This window comes from Lissotriton vulgaris, chromosome 10 (assembly GCF_964263255.1).
Source record: "Lissotriton vulgaris chromosome 10, aLisVul1.2, whole genome shotgun sequence".
NCBI lineage: Eukaryota > Metazoa > Chordata > Amphibia > Caudata > Salamandridae > Lissotriton > Lissotriton vulgaris.
In genome coordinates this window covers 1,033,014,699-1,033,034,399 of record NC_141698.1, presented here as the reverse complement: position 1 = coordinate 1,033,034,399, position 19,701 = coordinate 1,033,014,699, and the positions used below count along the sequence as shown (strand labels likewise).

General features: G+C 43.9%; 1 protein-coding gene across 1 annotated transcript in view; it reads left to right on the top strand.

The window, feature by feature from the left end:
* Nucleotides 1-19,701, top strand: part of SH3BP5 (SH3 domain binding protein 5) — a 221,729-nt gene that overhangs the window by 23,051 nt on the left and 178,977 nt on the right. Inside the window, exon 2 of the mRNA XM_086942074.1 lies at nucleotides 10,441-10,503. Within this exon, the coding sequence (XP_086798200.1) occupies nucleotides 10,441-10,503 (63 nt within the window). The remainder of the gene's footprint in view (nucleotides 1-10,440; nucleotides 10,504-19,701) is intronic.

Genomic DNA, 19,701 nt, shown 5'->3' with positions numbered 1-19,701 from the left:
AAATAATTTTATGACAGGACTTAAAATGCTTGTGTTTGGCAATCCTCTCCCCATCGCTCTGCATCAGTATAGCCTCATTATTGTTGCGCATACTGCCATAATCTTTTTACAGGAAGGGTAGAGGGTGTGTCTATTGGGTGGGGTTCAAGCTTCAATTCCACCAGGAAATGTTTAGTTACAGAAACCGTGCCAAAGTGCTTAAGTGGGTCACCATTTGTCACTTGTAATTGGGCAGGCTGCGGTTGGGTATCTTTCTGCTTAGATGGCTGAAAATGCATCATTAGGTGGTATATTCCCTTTAATAGTGCAATCCATTGAATGATGTCACTGTAGGTCTCAAGACAAAAACCAAGCAGACTCCATCAAACACTGCAATGTTCTCCAATTACTGTTGTTGGTGATTGTTTCCAATGCTGGACTGGCAAAGAGAACTGATTTTCTACACTGGATGGCCCTTTAAGGTGTTGAACCAGTCCTACTTCATTTGCTACATGTACACAAGTACTTATTTTTCAATTCATCCTACATGGCTCATTGTCCTAAAGCCTGAAGACCAGGAGGTGTTGTTGACACTTGTCCCTAAAAGGACAAGCCGGGGTTCATGGTGATGCACCAGACTCTGGCGGTAAGTGGAGATGACTATGCTCTTAGGAGCACCGTCAAGGCACAGATGTAGCCGCCTGGTTTGAGGACAAGCCACCTGAGGCACCAGCATGAGACATGTTCTTCTCTGCAGCAGCAGGGGGCAGTGGGGAGTCTGCATGCCTCATCAGTGGCTGGTAGCACTCTGACCCATTATGGCGGATGTGAGAAGGTGGCCTGATATGCAGTGCTCACTATTCTAGTGAACACTATGTATCAGTCCAGCAACCCTTATTGATGATTGGTTGTAAGTCAACCTTATAGACCAGCTGTCCTAGTAGCGTGGATACGAGCAGTCTAAGGCTAAAGACTCGAGAGGGCGTGTTAAGCCAGCTGTTATACCACACATATACCCCTTGAATACCAAGTGAAAGGACACCACACAAGTGTTATGAAAATAAACAAGATATTTATTAAGAATCACAACAGCCCTGTACTCTTTATGAGGACAGGGTACTAAGCACAAAACAAAACTCTTACGAAAATACTTAAGTTAGCACAGTATATACAAATGCCCGAGGGGCACGGAAAACCATATACTCTGAAAGTGGAATGCGAAATTACTAGCAGGTAAGTACAGTACTAACAGGCTTTGGAATCGCTAGGTCTTGACTATAGAATCTTCAGATTACTTCTAGGAGGCCTAGGGGACTCGGGTGCAGAGTGTGCACTCTCACGCGGGATGCGGGACAAAGTCTATGGTAGCTAGATTTCACAGAGTTAGTGTTCTCGGGCGAACCCGACCTGGTAGGAGGAAAACGAAAGTGGATTCTGACCCTTGGATAGTGAGGCTATGCTGGGGCACCGAAATGCCGAAGTTACCTAGCCCAGGGGCTGCAGCTGCATAGGTCTCAAAAGACGTCGGGAATCCTCGTAGACGGACCAGGAGCCTGGAAGAAAGAAGTTGCTGGCAGGCGACCAGTGAAGAAAGTTCGATGGATCCAAGCCTGGATCGAAGAGAGATGACACCTGAAAGCAGAGGGGACCAAGTTCGAGACTACTAGCCAGTAGTCAGGTGGCACCAGGAGGGCACCGGATGGTAGTCACCTCGACTAGGTGAGTGGGTGACGCTGTGCTCGCAGATCTCACGGACCAGGAGGCGTTGTCGGCGACCAGGATGGAGGAGCGAGCTGTCCCACGATGGATGAAGCTGTCGGCGTCGCTGGACCCAGGATTGGGCAACAAAGCCTTGGCAAATTCAAGCCCACGCGGTGGACTCAAAATGGCGTCTGGAGTGGACCAGGAGGGTCCGGGGTGCTTCTCTTGAAGAGGGAAGCAAGGGCCAGTCTGGAGCAACCAGACCAGCAGCAGTGATGTCGTCGGGCGTCGTGAAGAAGGCCACAAGCCAGCCGGCTAGTAGCCACACAGCGCGGTGAGCAGGCAAAAGCAGAAGGGCCCCACGCAGATTGTGGAGATGCTGGAGGGCTGATCTTCGGTGCTGGAGCTGCTCAGGGTTGGAGCTTCTCGGACCCCAAAGCACTCACCAGTGGAGCACACGGTGGGCTTGTTGCAAAGAAGTCGTGCAGTCTTGGCGATCGTCGGTCCCTCGAGGTCTCGTCGCACTCACAGTTCTCAGCTTGGCTGTAGAGGTGAGTAGAGGTCAGAGGTGCCAGGGAAGCCGGGTCTCGTCGAGCTGTGTCGTCGGATTCCTGAGGAAGGACTTGCAGCAGACCGCAGTGTTCTTAGGATGGTGCCCGCTTGATGCAGGGTGACTACTCCTTAGCCACAAGGGAGAATCTTGAAGAAGGAAATCTTGATGTCTTTCGCAGAAAGTCGTGTCTTGATTCCAAAGATGATCTAATTTGAACAGGGGGCCTGCTCCTATCTTTATACTAAAAAAGGGGGCTGACCCGGTGACTAGGTCCTGCCTATGGGTGGGAATAGGAGGGGGGTGGTTACACCACTCTCCCATGCCGGACTTTCCCCAGGCCAGGGGCTGGTGTGCCCCTGGAACTGGTTCTGACCGGCCTATGCGTAGTGAGCACCTGGGTGCCACTCAGCAGTCACCTTCCTGTAAAGCCCTGCCTACCCAGGATACACAAAACCCTGTCTGGGACGGTGCTAGCACCGCCCACGACAGGAAACCCTTTGTCCAGGCTCCCCTCGCTGGAAGAACTCGCAGCTGCAGGGGGTCAGACTCGTGTCTGTGGTGGCAGCATCCATTTTGTGGAGCTGAGGCTTCGTTTAACTTTAACCGGGGTTCACAGTTACATACATGTCGTGTTCCTCTAGAAGGGTGGAATGCTAACCCCGTCGCCAGAATTGGCGAGGGGTTAGTATTCCAATTCGTATGACACCTTACTCGACATGTTTTGATAAAGCAATACCAAAGATAGCATTTAACCGCGAGGATTATAATGCACTTAAGAGTATATGGTATGCGATATCATGGAACAGCTATTAGGACTTGATTCCGCAAGCTGCAGACAGGCTCAGCTCATGCCCGAGCACCATCTCACCCGATTCCAAGCACTCTGCCTTCAGGATTGTTAAGGCCTGCCATAGGAGTGACTTATAGGAATCTGTGTGTCCATTTTAGGGTTAGATATAGGTATACTATATCTACAGCAAAGGGTGATTACACGACTTTGCCCCAGCTGTCATGCAGCCAGTTGTGTCAAATTTAGGAGGCCAGCCAGGGGTGGCATAATATATGCTTCAGTCCCTGGCAGCCCTGGGTACACCCATGCCCTGAGTTACAGGGTCTGATAGGGTGGCCCAGTACCAATTGGAAATGCACCTAGGGTACATGGAATCCATTTTAAAGAGAGAGCAGTAGGCCTGGGGTCCTGATTGGCAGGGTCCCGGGTCGACTATGTCAAAAACCAGCTAAAACACAGAGCAAAAAGTTGGGGGCAACCATAGTCAGGATGTACCTTCCTACAGCGGTGACGGGGTATTCAAACATAATGCATAACATAACACAGTCCAGTTCACACTAGTCAAGTGTCCACTAAAATATTCCAATTTGCACTAAGTAGTGCTATTGTATGACATTTTAGTAGAGAAGAAAATTAATCGACTGCAAGTCCGGCCTTATGGATATTTCATTTGTAAAATTCTTTTGTACTATCTTGTGCCCTCCACTGGCCATGCTGCACCTGATCTCTACACGCATGCATGACCCCTGTCTCAACGGACATGGATCAAACATATTCATGACTACTGAGTGTACAGTAATCGTACATTAAAGTATGTCTCAGATTGTTCAACGCCTGGCCTTTGGCTTACTTTTAGGTATTTCCTCAAGGGCTGAGGACGCCATGACTCTTGCGTGGTTGGCACTGTGTGCTCTGCTGCTTCAAGAAGGCCTGGCGATCTTTACTTAGCCTTAAATAGCCATAACTTCCTTCACCAGCCCTGGCAGCCTCAGTAGTATATTGTCACTCATTGTCACTGAATTCCCAAATTTTCTTTCCGCTTTCCCTTCGTCGCCAGTTTCCACCCTTGACTGCTTTTTTGTCCCTTTCACTTCCTGTTTCCCTGTTCTACCCGGAAGTGATAGCCAGAGGCTTGGTAACGCCGGTGTTACAAGGGTGGAAGCTTTGCCAGAATCTAGGCAGCACACTACCCCAGTTCAAATAAAGCCCTATGTGTGAAAGCATCATCAGTACTTAAGAGATTGTGTGAAACCTGTGTTGTAGCTAAAGAACACATTTCACACAGGCTATGGATAAAATGTCTATGCTACACGATCATGGAAAAGTAAAACGGAACCAATATGTTCTATCTAAGAGCAAAATATATATCACACATCCATATTTAGAAGACCTGATGAAGATGCTGAGAGCTTACATTTTTAAATCATTTGAGAAGTTGCTTCCACAAAGGATCCACCCCGCATATGTGGTCGTCATGCGATATATTGAAATCGTTTGCAAAAGGTGATTATGGAAATAATTGTAAACCACCTCCAGACACACCCCGTGTGCCCTTATGGGGGACTTAGGATGAAATAATTCAAATCCATTGAGATCCCATGCAGGTACCCTGATTTCTGATCACCTGTTAGCCGCATGACTAACAATAGGGCAAGATTGCAAACTAGCAGCAAAACTCTCAGTGCTCGTCTACTGCCTGTGGATATGGACAGCGTGTTAGCGAAAGGATACTTACAACAAATTTGAATATCTATTGAGAATCTGTGAATCTTTAAGAATGTACAACAAGAATAGTGAACATTGAACTAGAACCCTCGGCTGCATAAAAAGCTGAACAGTCCTTGTTATAGCTCTGATAAGTGATCCCAAATATTTGAGATGTGAGGAGTTTTCAACTGACAGCCTATGTTTTAAGATGCGTAACTCCCATGGTCCTAATATACAAAATATTAATGCTGCCTCTATATACCTATTAAAAAGCTGCAAAGAAATTTTTTGTTAAAAAACTTAGGGGCATATTATCAAGAATTGATACAACCGCTCGGCGTCACACTTAACCTGTCCTTCTCCACAGCCAAAGTCCCTAGGGCCTGGAAACAGGCATGGGTATCCCCCATCATCAAGAAGCCTTCACTAGATCCGTCAAAACTAGAAAGCTTTAGGCCAATCTCCCTCCTCCCGTGGGTAGCCAAGATGGCTGAGGCTCATGTGAATAATGTTCTAACTCAATACATGAGCCATAATGACATTCTGGATCCGTCTCAAAACGGGTTCAGGACTGACCATAGCACTGAGTCTGCCCTTCTTGCCACCACTGAACACTTAAGGATGATCCTTGATGCCGGTCAGAGTGCAGCGCTGATCCTGTTAGATCTCAGCACTGCCTTTGATACGGTATCACATGACATTTTTCTGTATCGGTTGGAGGCGGTAGGGATTACGGGATCTGCCTTAGAGTGGTTCCGATCATTCCTAGAGGAGAGATCCTTTTGGGTTTCGGCACCACCATACATCTCTCAGTCCACTCTATCGGTCAGGGTGTTCCGCAAGGCTCTGCACTCAGTCCATCTTTGTTCAATCTGTATGTGCAACCTCTGGCAGTTGTGGCAAAAGAGTGGGACCTAGCGCTGGTGTCATATGCGGATGATACCCAGCTGGTTATCACTCTAGCTGAAGGGCCATCTACATCAGCCACTAAGTTTAGAGATGGGATGGCAGCTGTTGCCCATTGGATGGCAGACAACTGTCTGCAGCTCAATGCTAGCAAAACAGAGGTTTTGCTTGCAGGGAAGAACACCGCCCTCTGGAATGAGCATTGGTGACCGGCCTCGCTGGGCACAATGCCAACACCAAAGCCTCTAGTTAAGAAATTGGGAGTGTGGATGGACTCCTCACTTAGCTTTCATACCCACACAAAGAGAGTGGCAGCTACTTGTGTGGGCCTGTTGAGAGGCCTAAAGCCCATCCTAAAGTATTTTGAGCCAACAGTACGTCAGCTCATTGTTCAAGCCATGATTATCTCTCGTTTGGTCTATGTCAGCATGCTGCTCCTGGGTGCTAACAAAGCTGAGGTCCTTCGACTCCAACAGGTCCAAAACTTGGCAGCGAGAACTCTGATTGGGCTCCCTCGTAGATGCCCTGTCAGAGCAACGATTGGAAAGCTTCATTGGCTCCCAATCGCATCTCGGATCCAGTTTAAATCCTTTGTCATGGCATTTAAGATCCTTAAAACTGGGAGACCAGCTTTGTTGCGCCCTTTCTTGACCTTGTATGCTCCCCGGCGTAGCTTGCACTCATTGGGACAACACCTGGAGAGTGTGCCACGAACCAAACTATGCTGTATGGGGGGTCGCTCTTTCCGTGTGTTGGCGGCTAAACTTTGGAACTCCCTGCCGGCCCACATCCCCGGAGTAGAGAACCTGCTGGCTTTTCGGAAAGCCATTAAAACTTTTCTTTTTTCATCATCATAGGATCTCCCATCTATGTTCTGGCTAGCCTCAGGTATCTGTCTCTTTAGTTCTAGCAGCGCCGGGACGCCTCTTTGCTGGGGCAGCTGTTGCGCTTACCAAACCCTTAACATAACATAACAATTGCGATAAAATTATCGCCGCCTTGTGAATTTCCATAGCAGCCCAGGTTCTGGTGTTAACCTGGGCTGCTATGGGAATTCACAAGACCATATTATCAAGCCCATTATCGCCATTTTAGCGGCAGTTTCCTGCCTCTAAAGAGGTGATAATTTTATCGCAATTCTTGATAATATGCCCCCTAATGATTCTCGTGCTATTACCGTATAAGGTGATGCAGGGTAGTAAAACAAGTGCTTTGAGGCACAGTTCCTGCTCTTCTTTAATCCCATTTTAAATAGTGCTGCTTTTTAATTCGAAGCCTACTAGACAGCACAGCTGCCTGGTTGCAAATAGACTTCTTGTGGTCATTCTAAAAGCTTCCCTCGAAATGCATTCCACCCATTGCTTATCATTAGCTTTGCGATGTATAACTCACATTTACTTGCTTTCTATCTGCTGGCTTTATTTGTTTTAAGCTGTCCAGCTTGAGCTCCATACCGTAGAGTATAGCCTTTTGACTGTACTCTTCCTTAAGTGCTTGCTTTCTGTAAAGAGGCCTCTACATTTTGCTCTTATCACATTTGCTACACATTCAAAGACAGAGGTCAAATGTCAGACTCTGTCTTCCAGGTAGCTTGGTGTTTACTTTTCTTTCTCTGACTTCAAAGTGAGAGGATTTGTGTGACAATCTTGCTGGGTACGGGAAAGGAAAGGCTTTTTTTTCTAGCACCCAACACCAATTAGATTTTCTGTAAATTAACTGTGCTAATATTTCAGAATATGCCAGCACAAATCAAGAACTTGTTTTTCTAATTCTGAAGTGTGGTGGACACAAACACTGTAATACGATCCAAACAAATCCATACACTAGGTGATGTCATTTCCACACATTATCATTTGTGCACTGTATAGTTTTATCAGAAAAGCCAGCAGATAGAAAGCAAGCAAAGGTGGTCATTTCAATTAACCACTTCCGCGCGGATGACAAAGCCAGCTCGTCATGGGCGTTACCTGCGCTACGCGCATGACGAGCTGGCTTTGTCTCGTAACCCGCGATTTTTGAAAATCCAGCGCACAGCGGGAAAACGCGGTAGCGCGGAAGCGGTTAAGAATGTGCTATCTGTAATGGCAGTGCACTACTACATCATGCATGCTGCACTCTATAACTTTCTACTCAACTCCACTCTACTCCACTGTACTCTACTTCACTCTAGGCCACAACATTCCACTTTACGATACTCCATGCCACTTTACTCCACTGTACTCCACTCCACTCTGTCACACTTTACTCCACGCTACTCCACTCTAACACACTTTACTCTACCCTGTTACTTCACTCTACAACACACCACATTACGCCTCTCCAGTCTGTCACTCTACCTTACTCCGCTCTACTCTACTCTACTCCACGCCACTCCACTCTATGCCACTGTACAACACTCCACAACACTATACTCCACTCTACGCCACTCCACTCTACGACCTTTCACGCCTCTCTACTCCATGATACTCTACACCAATCTACGACCCTCCACTCTGGTAAACAACCTTTACAACGAAACTTTTACAACGCACTTCCATTACGACCCAACTTTTACAACGCAAACCATTACAACGCATTGCGCTGGGGGGCGCTCTAGGATAGGGAATAGGTTTAATGTACTATCCAACACCTTCCCTACTATCCACGGGGACTGGAGTTGGAATAGTAAATTAAACTATTCACTATCCAGCGCCCCAAAGCACTATGCGTTGTAAAGGCGTGCGTGGTAAAAGCATGCGTTGTAACGTCATACATCCCTCCACTCTATTACACGCCCCTCTGCAATTCTCCACTTCACTCCGCCCCCCTCTCCTCTATGCCACTGACTTTTTGCCATGCAGAGCAGCAGCCACACTGGTGTAAAACATGGCTAGGACAAATATGCAAAGCCAATAGGTCTTTCATAGGCGATACCTATTGGCTTTGCCAGTGCTTGTTTTAGTTCTGGACTTTGAGGAAGTTTTAGCTGTCTCCAGACTCTTTAGAGCTTTAAAAAAATCATATATAAAATTCATAAAGGGGCTTTTGGTCAACGGGCTTCATCCACTAATAGTCTGTCAAATTATCAATACCAATCTGCTTCTGCCCACCACAGCAGGCCCGCAACACCCATTGGGCTCACGGGGCTTCCCCCCCCCCCCTTCGTGTGGGTCAGCCCGGGCTGACACAGCGTTGCGGACTGGCGACAATCTATTTACAGCCACACCCGAGTACTTACCAGGTCTTTAAAAGACCATTTACTTGTAAATTAGGCTTATGTTGTGTTTCCACCCTTCTTACAGCCACTCTGTCTATGGGTGGAAGAATTAGCCCCCCCCGAAATATTTTTCACCCCCTCCCCTGAAATTTTGCTCTAGTTGTCCGCCTGCACCACAGCATACAGCATGGGGCGTTAGGCAAGACCCCTTTACCTCATGGTTCCCTGCACTTTAACCCCTCCCCTACTGGTGACAGAACCACTCCGTCATCAGCCGCGGTCACGCAGTGCTGATGACGGAGCGGTTCCGTCACGGCACGCCTGCGCGGCACGGATTCCGCGCCTGCGCTGAGCGTTCCATTGAGCGGGCGGGGCCGTGACGGAACCGCTCCGTCATGAGCACAGCGCAACCGCGGCTGGCAGGGCCGGACTGGGAACTAGAACCGGCCCTGGCAAAGTGCTCGGCCGGCCCCCCTCCCCCCTCCGGGAGGAGAGGGGAGGGGGAGAGGTGCGACCGCGCTCTGTGACAGGGCCGGTTTTCGGCCGTTTTTGTTACAGGGCCGTTTTAGCAGCATAACGGCCCTGTAACAAAAACGGCCCCAGGGGCCCAAAACCGGCCCCCAACCATGCGGCCCACCGGGGAATTGCCCGGTGCCCTCAACGGCCAGTCCGGGCCTGGCGGCTGGTGACGGAGCGGTTCCGTCACCAGCATGGGTGCGCCGCGCGGCCCCCCCGCCCCCTTAGCACTGCGGCGGAATAGCCGCCGCAGTGAAGGGGTTAAAGGACTGCATAATGTCTGTCCACATTAGCAACATCTGTGTAAAAATAGTTCATTTCTTTTCAGTGACAAATATGTTTCAGAGCTTTTTTTTCTTCTATTAACTTTAAATACATTTTTTTCCTGCACTTTCGGCACACAGTTAGATGTTGACTTATTTTCCCTCTCCTTATCAAACAAGCTGTTATAAAGTATTTAGGTGACATCGTAACATTGCAGCTGCCTTGGTTCTTTCAGAAATATTAATAATAAAATGCATGACACACAGAAAGTAAAAAAAAATAACCACAAGTAAAATGGTCACAAGCGAATGTTTTTGTTAATTTTAATTTGTTATTGAAATCATATATTGGCAATGTTTCCTTCTACTTTTGTGGTATGCGCTTGCAATAAAATATTTTCAAAACTGTAACCATCACAACAGCTTGCCAAGGCTAACCTTCTTGGGTTTGTCAATGCCTCTTTTATAATTAGTCACCCTTTTGTGGTATCTGCCAATTAATATGATCCTCGGCGGCATTAATTAAACAAACTTTTCCTCGACTTGTTTTCAAAATACTGCCTGGGCAGTCTGACCATGCCAGATTGACCTTTAACCTTTTGGAAACTCAAGGGAGGGTGTGTGTGTGTGTGTGTGGGGGGGGGGGGGGGGGGTGTTCTTAGAGTTGGTTCTACGTTTCTGTTTCCATTTAAAATTCCAGCCAGGGGCCTGACTCCTTTGAGACGTGCTTGGTTACGCTGCAAAAATGTAATAAATATTTGTCTGGACCCCGTCCCAGCCCTGCTGCCGTGGCTGTCTTGATTTCACACTTTTTTCCCCTTCTTTTAAGGGGGAGCTGGAGAAGCTGAACCAATCCACGGATGACATCAACCGAAGGGAAACTGAACTCGAGGTACGTCCTTTATCCTTTATATCTGCGCATGCGCCTTGCAGATGTAATTGATGGTTGCGCGAGGCCACATGGCCCAGCTCTGGCTTGGCTCAGCTGAAGGTAATTGAAACCTCTATTAATGGGCGGCTGGCGCCTTATTGGCAGGAAAGCAGCAAGCTATTCCAATGGGAAACATGTGTGGTTAATGATTGGAGGATAGAGTGTGCAGTTGCACGCCGGCTTCAAGGAGTCTTTGCACATAGTGACTGCAGATGAAACACAATTAAAGCCCTCAGGCATCAGAGTTTATATTCTTGATGGATTTACACATAAAAGTTAAATACAAGTCATTTTTTAAATACTTTTCTGAAAATATTTAATTCACATGTATGGGCTTAGTTCTACATGAAATTGTCAACTACAATCAAAATAAATGTCCCACATCAACAGCCACCCTCAGCCATTTACTGAGTGATTTTGACCAACAATCAACAGATAGGGATAGTACAATGAAATGAGAAACCCTCAGTTCAATTTCAGACTCTTTAATTGAATGTCATCGACAATCATAAACGATACACATACAGAACAAAACCATACATAATAATTAAAAGAGCGGAAATTCAAAAATATTACAGCTTACAAATCAATTAATACTCAATATTTAGATTCAAGGATTCCAAACAAAATCTCAGAAACATTTCAGTCTAAAGTCAATGCCACCTTAAACATTCCTTTGTCAGTGAAAGACAGATGTCTCAAGGTGTGGCTGACATTGTTAAGACGTATTGGTAAAGCCAATAGGTCTGACATTTTGTTATGGGAAGTGTTTTGGTAGTTCATAGCTGCCTACAAAGGAAATCCCATAAAGAAACACCATCTAAGACTATAGAGAGGCTTGGTGTAGGGCCCATTTGCTTAACAGACTATATTAGCAGGGTTATTCTGTCCCTTAAAAACATTTTTTATTTTTATTTTATTTTTAGAGTTTTCTGTAGCACGAACAAGACCCAAAATAGGGTATCAGAGCGCTTCACAGTACTGAGTAACAAATTCAAGACAGTTTGGTGTTATGATAGTCAGAAAATAAAGTCAGCTTTGTAAATGGTGAACTTAAAAGGCATGTACACAGAGCAAAATATTAGATACTTTTGACAAAGGGTTAATATTTTTGTTGCATTTTTAAGAAAGCCTACTTGCGCACACATATGTAGTTGGTAAAAAAAATGCTGTAATGACAGCAAAGAAAACCAAGTAAATATGTAAGGGCAGATAGAGGATAGCGCTATCTCTTTAGCATCTTTCCTTTTTCTTTCCACCAGGGAAAAGGTTCTCCTTGTGAAGAACACCTTTCTCCCACACATACTGAAAAAAAGGTGGTCTAATGTTATTTTTCACACATAAATTGCCCATTTCCTCCTCATGGGTTCAACACTTGAGTGTGAGAAGGTTTGTGAATATCCATTACCAGCTTTGTGGGTTTTTGTCAGATTCCTTATGTACACAACTATGCCCCTTTCTTGGGAACACTCATGTTCCCACTCCTATGTCTAACTTAGTACATAGGAAAAATCCCAAATTGTTGTATATTATTATTTATTTTAATTTAGGGTTTTGCAAAAAAAATCATGATGTTGTGAAGCAGGGTTTGAAATTTGTGACTCTAAACCCAAGTTTATTTTGGTAATCCTTACAAAAATTTAAATATTGCCCTCAATCAGGGCGTCAAGCCTCAGGTAGAGGACTAGCTCATGGCCAAATGCATTGAGAAAAAAAAATATTTATTGGGTTAATTACAAAAGTACATAACAACACTGGAAGTATTTCTGGGTCAGAAATATTGAAAAAAAAGTACTTCTTAAAAAATCTTGTCTCAGTTAAATTCCTGATTTACTGCAGGTTGTACGGGTCTAAAACAGTTGCCACAGTAAAGTGATTAAAGAACACTGTTTGGGCCCTGTGTCTCCGGATCAAACCAACTCTCCCTTACCGTCCTTATTTTTAATCCTCGATAAACAGGAGTCACCAGCTACCTCTGACGGCAAACTGTTTTGCCGCTGCCAAAGAAATATTTTGACCAAGCACTCAACTTCTGTGGTAGTCCTCTCATTGAGTAAATGATCCATTAAATTGCCATGGTTTTAAAAAAATTCCTCCCTTTCACATCAAAGTTGGAAGTGCTTTATTCTTCATCCATGAAGACATTGCTGCCTGCTTTGCAGCAGTTAAGAAATCTGTTCTCAGAGGACTACTCTTTCCTCCTAGCTGGTAAATTTGCTCCCCGGGAGGCCAAAAAGTATACACCCTTGGTGGTAAAATTCCAGCGGATGTCAATACTACTAGCTTTTTCGTGCCACTATTTTGTGGTTTTCGCACACTACCGCAGTATGCATTGGTCATTTCCTACTCTGCCATACCTGCTCCAGATCCAACTGGACTTCCAAGGATCTGCCCCTATGCATCATTGAGAATTGCATTCGCAAACGTTGCGAATCGCAATTTTCGGCCGTTTGCGAATGCAATTCTCAAATTTGGGATGCATCATGCTTTTCGCAATTTTAGGAATCGCAACCATGTTGCGATTTCTAAAATTGCGATTGCATTTAAGAAATCGCAATTTGAGATTTCTTAAATGCAATGCATGAACATTTTTAATTTGTGAATTCGCAAATAGGAAGGGGTAAATTAGCATGAAGTTGACCTTCATGCTAATTTGCGAAAACTTTCAAAAATGCACAAAAATGCATTTTTGAAAGTTTCATGTTACACACACACATGTCATTGGGACATGTGTGTGTGAAACTTGCACTTAAAGTTACATTTCAGGGGTGCGGGGTGGTCCTTCGGACCCCCCTCTACAGCCTTGAAAATGCATTCACAAATTGCGATTCGCAAAATGCTAATTGCAATTTGTGAATGCCTTCCCATTGATAGGAACCAATGGGAAGGGATTCCTTAATTGCAATTCGCAAATTGTGAATCGCAATTAAGGAATTATTAGAAATCGCAAATAAAAATGCGATTTTTTGATGCATAGCAATTTGCGATTTCTTAATTGCGATTCCTTTATTTTCGCAATTAAGAAATCGCAAATGCTAACTTTGATGCATGTGGCCGAATCTAGCAGCTGTATAGTAGCATCTTGTATTTTTGTACAGGTTCTACATACCATATATACGCTGATTCCATTTTACTTCCCCTCCAAATATGAGACCTCAGTCTTTTATCTGTCGCCTGCCTCAGATCCAGCTGCCACGCTTTTTAATGTCCATGGACGCAAGCATGATCTTTTATGCGCTTGAAATTAATTCTTTCTTTCCTGCAGCGGCACTGATGGATTTTCCAAATGCCATGACTGTTCTGCTTGATTTGAATTTTTTTACAATTATCGCTACACACCAAAAGCTTTATTTGACAATATGTAAATCTTTCTCTTTCATCCAGCGTAGTCTGCTTCTTTTCCATAGGGGACTCGGTGGTGCCATCCGGATACAAGTTCTTAGTAACGAATTGTCATGCTTTTTTCCTCCACGCTCAAGGTCTCTCATTTGAATGCAAAAGTGATTTGTAAGTTCCAATGTACCAGACAGAATGGGAACAGGCATTGTTCTATACATTAAGAACAGAAGGCCTGATTAGAGTTTGGCAGTACAGTGCGGGACGGCATGCCACCACCACGCTCCAGTACCGCCAAACGTGGCCTTCGGCCATCGGCCAGATTAGGCGTTTTCTCCTGGTCTGACGAGCGGTCCTTTGGTCTTCCCTTGATGGTGCCTTTCTAAAAGGCACTGCAATGGGAACATCAAAGTCTGTTCCTGCAAAGCATAGACTGTGAAGCCCATGCTATGCAGGAAAAGGGGTGCATGCACACAAGGTGGAACACCATGTGCCCACCTGCATGCATCCCATTGGCCATGAGGCACCAGGGGGCCCTGTAAGGCCCCCTTTGTTTCATCACCATCACCCCAACAAATGCAGGCTCACCGCTGTGGTTAGTGTTGCAGTGAGGAAACTTCCTGCCTCAAGACCTCGGTGCCAGCCCCAGGGATTGCGGATCCCTGGTAGCTGCAGCGGTCCACTCATGATCCGATTGCCGTACCCTTAATGCGCCGGCCCCCAACCGCCACGCACCTCCTCAACAGGTTCGGAACTCGTAATCAGGCCCAAAGACTTTACAATAGATGCCTAATATTGTCTTTTGTAGTTGGTGAATACTAAACGTCCCCTAGCCTTTGCGTTGTCACGATTTCCTTAGTAACCTTCCCCTTATTACTCTTCTAGAGTAAGCTATCTACTTTGGGTTGGAATTCTTTCAGGACCGGCAATGTCCTGAAGAAATCTAGCAATCCTGGAGCACTCCTAGTTTATACTGCTCTGTCAATCAAAACAATTACTCTGTTTGCAAGGGCATCCGCATGAACTTTTTTCAGAGGGGTGTGGAGGGTGGGCACAATTTTAATGTCATACATCCTCCCACCCTTTTTGACAGTGTCAAAGGCAGGGACATAGTCCTTAAAGGGCAAGAGAAAAATCCAGTGGGGGCGACAAGCGCCCCCATCACCCTCTACCCCATGGACGCCCAGGGCTCTCTGACATATGAGCTTTCCGAGCTAAACAAACCCCGTCAGTTGGGATCAGTGAATAGTTGCTTGTTGCCTTACACAAAAGCCAGTTTAACACTGCAGAGTGTTATTCATTTTCCATTACTACACTAATAGCAATCACACTTTCAAACTTTACTGACTATATTGTACATTTTATTCGGGTGTAAAGCACCCAGGTGTTGTCTCCTAGCACGCACTCCTGAAAGTTGATGCCTACGGATCCTCATGCGCATCTGAAGCCTGGGCCAGAGTAACGCAGAGAGGCAGGCACATATGTTTTAAAAATATCAGAGGAATTATTGGGGAGCTCAGTAGAACTCCACCTTCCAATGCCAAGGTGGGTGCTCTAATAAGTTTGTGGTCACTAAAAGAGTTTGGTTTCAACCCCCTTTGATATACTATGGGTGAAGCCTGCATATGGAGCTCGTGACATTGTGTACATGTGCTGATTCCATCATGTGCCACGCGTGGTGCCATCGCATGCATGGATTGCACCCATTATGTGTAGTGTTAGCACACCAGGAAGTGATTTACATCTTTTTTCTTCTGTGGAACTCTTACTACAAGATCGCATTGTCTTCCATCTTTATGACTGCTTATTGTTCAGTGTTGCCCTCTAAAACCTTTGCACTTCTTTCCTTTTAATTCAGTCAGCACTTCATTCTCCAGACACTTTTAGATGTTCGTTGTTTCACTTCTGTCTCTTATGCTCTCCTCTTACCTTGCTAGCTTCCTTCACATCTTGTTTATGGTCATCAAACAGTCCACAATAGCTGCCAGTTTCTCAATATTTCTGATGCATGCCTCTTTGCAACTACTTTAACCACATTAAATGACCACAGTTTAAACCCTCGTCTATCTAACGCCCATACAAGAAAATTCTCTGTGAAGACTAAAATGGTGTTCAGTTTGGCTGGACTGCACGTGAAAACCCTGACGACCTGAGCAGCCACTGCCTTTCCAGATATTTGCTTTGCTTTTCTGAACAGAGCTTTTAAAAATACTTTTATCCCCAAGTAAATGGCCATGCATTTTTAAGAAGTGTAAATAAAGGCTAATTTTCCATGTCACACGAGGAGATTTGATTTAGTGGCTATCTTGCTGACATAGGTAATCAGAGACCAGGGTTCTAATCTAGGCTTCCACACTTGGTCTAATTGCATGATCCTGGGTAAATCACTTTAATTCTTTGTGCTTTAAAGTGTAAATATATGCAATGTGTTTATGTTAAATCCACCTGCAAAATTCATTATTCCTATTACTTGTTGTCATCACACAATGCACGCACATATAATACTGTTCTACTTATGTAAGACACTTCTTGCTTAAATGCTCCTGCATTAGAAATGTCCTATGTAAAGCCCTCAGATGGCCCTTCAAGCTGGGTCAGCACTAGACCAACACACAATAAAAATAAATCAAAGAGCATCATTTTGGGTAACACTATGTTTTGCAAATCGAAAGTCAATCAAGGTTATAGTAAATCTCTTTGATTTTTATTTGTGGTTATTATAAACCGCTTTAAATGCAGGTCGCATTCTGATTGGTTAGATGTGAGTCTCTAGCAGGCTACCTACTTGGCTATGGTTGTCAAAAGGCTTCTTAGTAGTTTTTTAAAATAGTTTATTTATTGTTGAGTTTTAGGGCAGCAGCTCTTAATAGTAGTAATAAAATGTATTTCCGCTTTATCCATTACTTAATAAAATTACAAAATTCATATTAAAATTATAGTGTAGTTTTGTTTAAAATCCACATGGTATGGGTCCCATCTGACTTTCCCTCCAATCTGCAGACCGAGGGATATTTTTAGAGCCAGAATACCACATAATTTTTTTAAATGACATATCTGATTTAATTCCTTCTTTTTGTGCACTTCTGATTTATGTGAACTTCACATATTCCACAACTGCATCATTCATCTCCAAGAAGCCGGCTGCCCACACAGCAGTAACTCCATTGCCTTGCACTGCCTCCATTGCATTGTGCTTAAAACACCAGGGCTGTGTGGAATTTGAAATCCGGTGACAGCGTTGTGCAAAGTTCACCATTTCACAACTTCATGAAAATGCTACCTTGAAATGATTTCGCACAACTTTGCCAGTCAATGTTTCCATTTCGAAAAAAAACTTTCAGCTGCAAACATTTCCTGCAAACAAATTTGTTGTTGAATTTCCAAGCAAACTCAGGGTTTGCAAGCTTTCCCCCAAAAACTATTATTTGCATTTTATTTAAATAAATAAAAGAAAGCTTTGCAAACGTTGTGAAGCCCAGCAGGTTTAAAAAACAGCCTCTCAGTGTGAGTCCACATGCACACTTCTAATAAATTCCAGTTTCCAAGTGTAATCTTTAATAGCCAACAGTTCCGACTTGAAAATGATACAAATTTCAATCACCTAGTAGCCCAGACCAAAGGACAAATAGCAAAGTATATCCTTTTGCCGATCTTGAACCATCAACAGAGAATCCAAATGAAACAAACTGGCGTACTGCCTTGTAGAGGGGCTGGCTATTGGTTAGGGCCACAAATACCCAAGTGGTAAGCCGCTTGCATCAATTATTGATCAGCACGGCATAGTTTAGTTGACCGGATCTGGGCAGTAGGGACACTGGATCCCTCTGCAAACCGTATTTCGGAAGCCGAATGGCACCATCTTGTCTTGGGCTAATCGAAGTCCCACTATGGGCTCTAGTTCCACATGTGGCATGTGGAAAGCAGTCGAGTGAGTTGTGAGAGCATAGTAGCATCTGGGGGCTGATACTATCATAATCGGACAATAGTACAAATTTCATTTGCTGTTTAACCAATTATTACTGGTGTTTTATCCGTAAAATGTTCCCTGCAAATGTAAGCTTCCCAGCAAGGGCTGTATATCAGTGCTTCCCCTAAAAATGGATAGGGAGACCTAAAAATATACCAAAATATTTGAGGAAAGCATACTTACTTTAAGTGTAACTCCAGTCCTTGACGGTTTAGGAAAAGTGTATTTTCTAGACCATTACCAAATCTTTTAACTATAGACTTAGCCTCAAAGTGTTACTATCACGTTGTTGAGAAATCAATTTGTGTTTTATTGCTGAACTCCTAATTGAGCTAACACAGGTATTGCATGTTGTAATACCCAAGTTTATCTGTAACTCCGGCCTGTACAAGCCTAACAACCATTCTAGAGGTGAGGCTTAGCCCACTCTAGAGAGAGGCAGCCCCAGAGGCTGTTGGACCTGCAATGTATGTTAAAGAAGCAAGTGCTGCTGTGTTACAGACATTTATACAGTGTATCTCTCTAGTTTTATAGTTTCTGAAGCTCTTTAATATATGTGTTCATTTATTCTTTTCCTTGTAAATCTTTCACGCCGGTGCTGATGAAATTAAAACACTATTCAGCAAAAATTGAGCAACCCTATACCCCTATTAGTGTTTTAGTACATGCATAATATTAACAAAAAACAATCCTTGAAGGAAATTATTTAGATATGACCCTTGATTACTTTAACAAATTATTTAAATGAAGAGTAACTCTTTGACCAAAATGAATTACCTTGTTATTTTTGTTATGATTTTTTTTTATCAGTGGAAGAATTTGAAAAAGTGAAGTAAACCTAAGTTTTATCACTTAATTTATAGTAATAGTAAATGAAAAACATACACAAAAGATTCCTTTGAAGAGTGAAGTCTGAACACAAGGAATGTACAAAGACGATTGTTTACCATTTACTAAGAAAATGACATCTAACATGACTAGTCATTATTTCTAAGGATCATCAAACATATTTTGTGTTTTGTGATGTTAACAAATCACTTTATGTATCTTGACAGGATGATTCCAGTGAAGCTTGTTGATGTTTCGGCTCCTAGTGCAGTACATGTGCCGGGCCATCATCAGGTCTGACCACTTGCTCACCCATAACGCAACCAAAACCCTTTCTTTGTAGCTTCTGTTTGTGGTCTTTGAAAGTGATCACCAATCCCATTACATGTGATTTTCCAGATTGCTTAAGGGGAGGTAAGAAGTCTTAGGAGTGTCCAAAACATGATTTTCTCATTTTAATTCTTGACGGTGCTAGTACTACTACAAAAAACATAAATGGGATGAAAGTAAACTAACATGCCTATAGAACACAACCAGCTTTGTACTTCGTCCTCAAAGCACACTCTTGCAACACTCACTACACTTGTTATAAGTGATCACATTTGTCAGGCTGCTGTGTAAATATAGATTTGTCTTTGTCAGGTGTTAGAAGTGAAAACTATCAACAAGACATCCATCATAGTCTGTGAGTAATAACCTTCCTCCCATGTACTCAGAAAAATATTTGGTGCGTGCTATGATGTTTACAGTATAAACAATTGGGAGCTCTACCACTTCAAAGTCACATGTAATTTGGGGTTTTAGAAGAAAGAACTTAATGTATTACTGCTCCTCTGGCACATACTTTGTTGTGGTGTCTCGACGATTGTAATCCAAGGTTCACGCGTTGATTGCTAATAATGTATGTAATCCATTTCTTGAATTTGAATCTTTTGAATAATAATCGGAATCTCATAAATATTTATCTAAATGTACTGTTTTAGGACTGAAATATACCTCCTTTAACCGCAGATATGCTTATGTTTTTG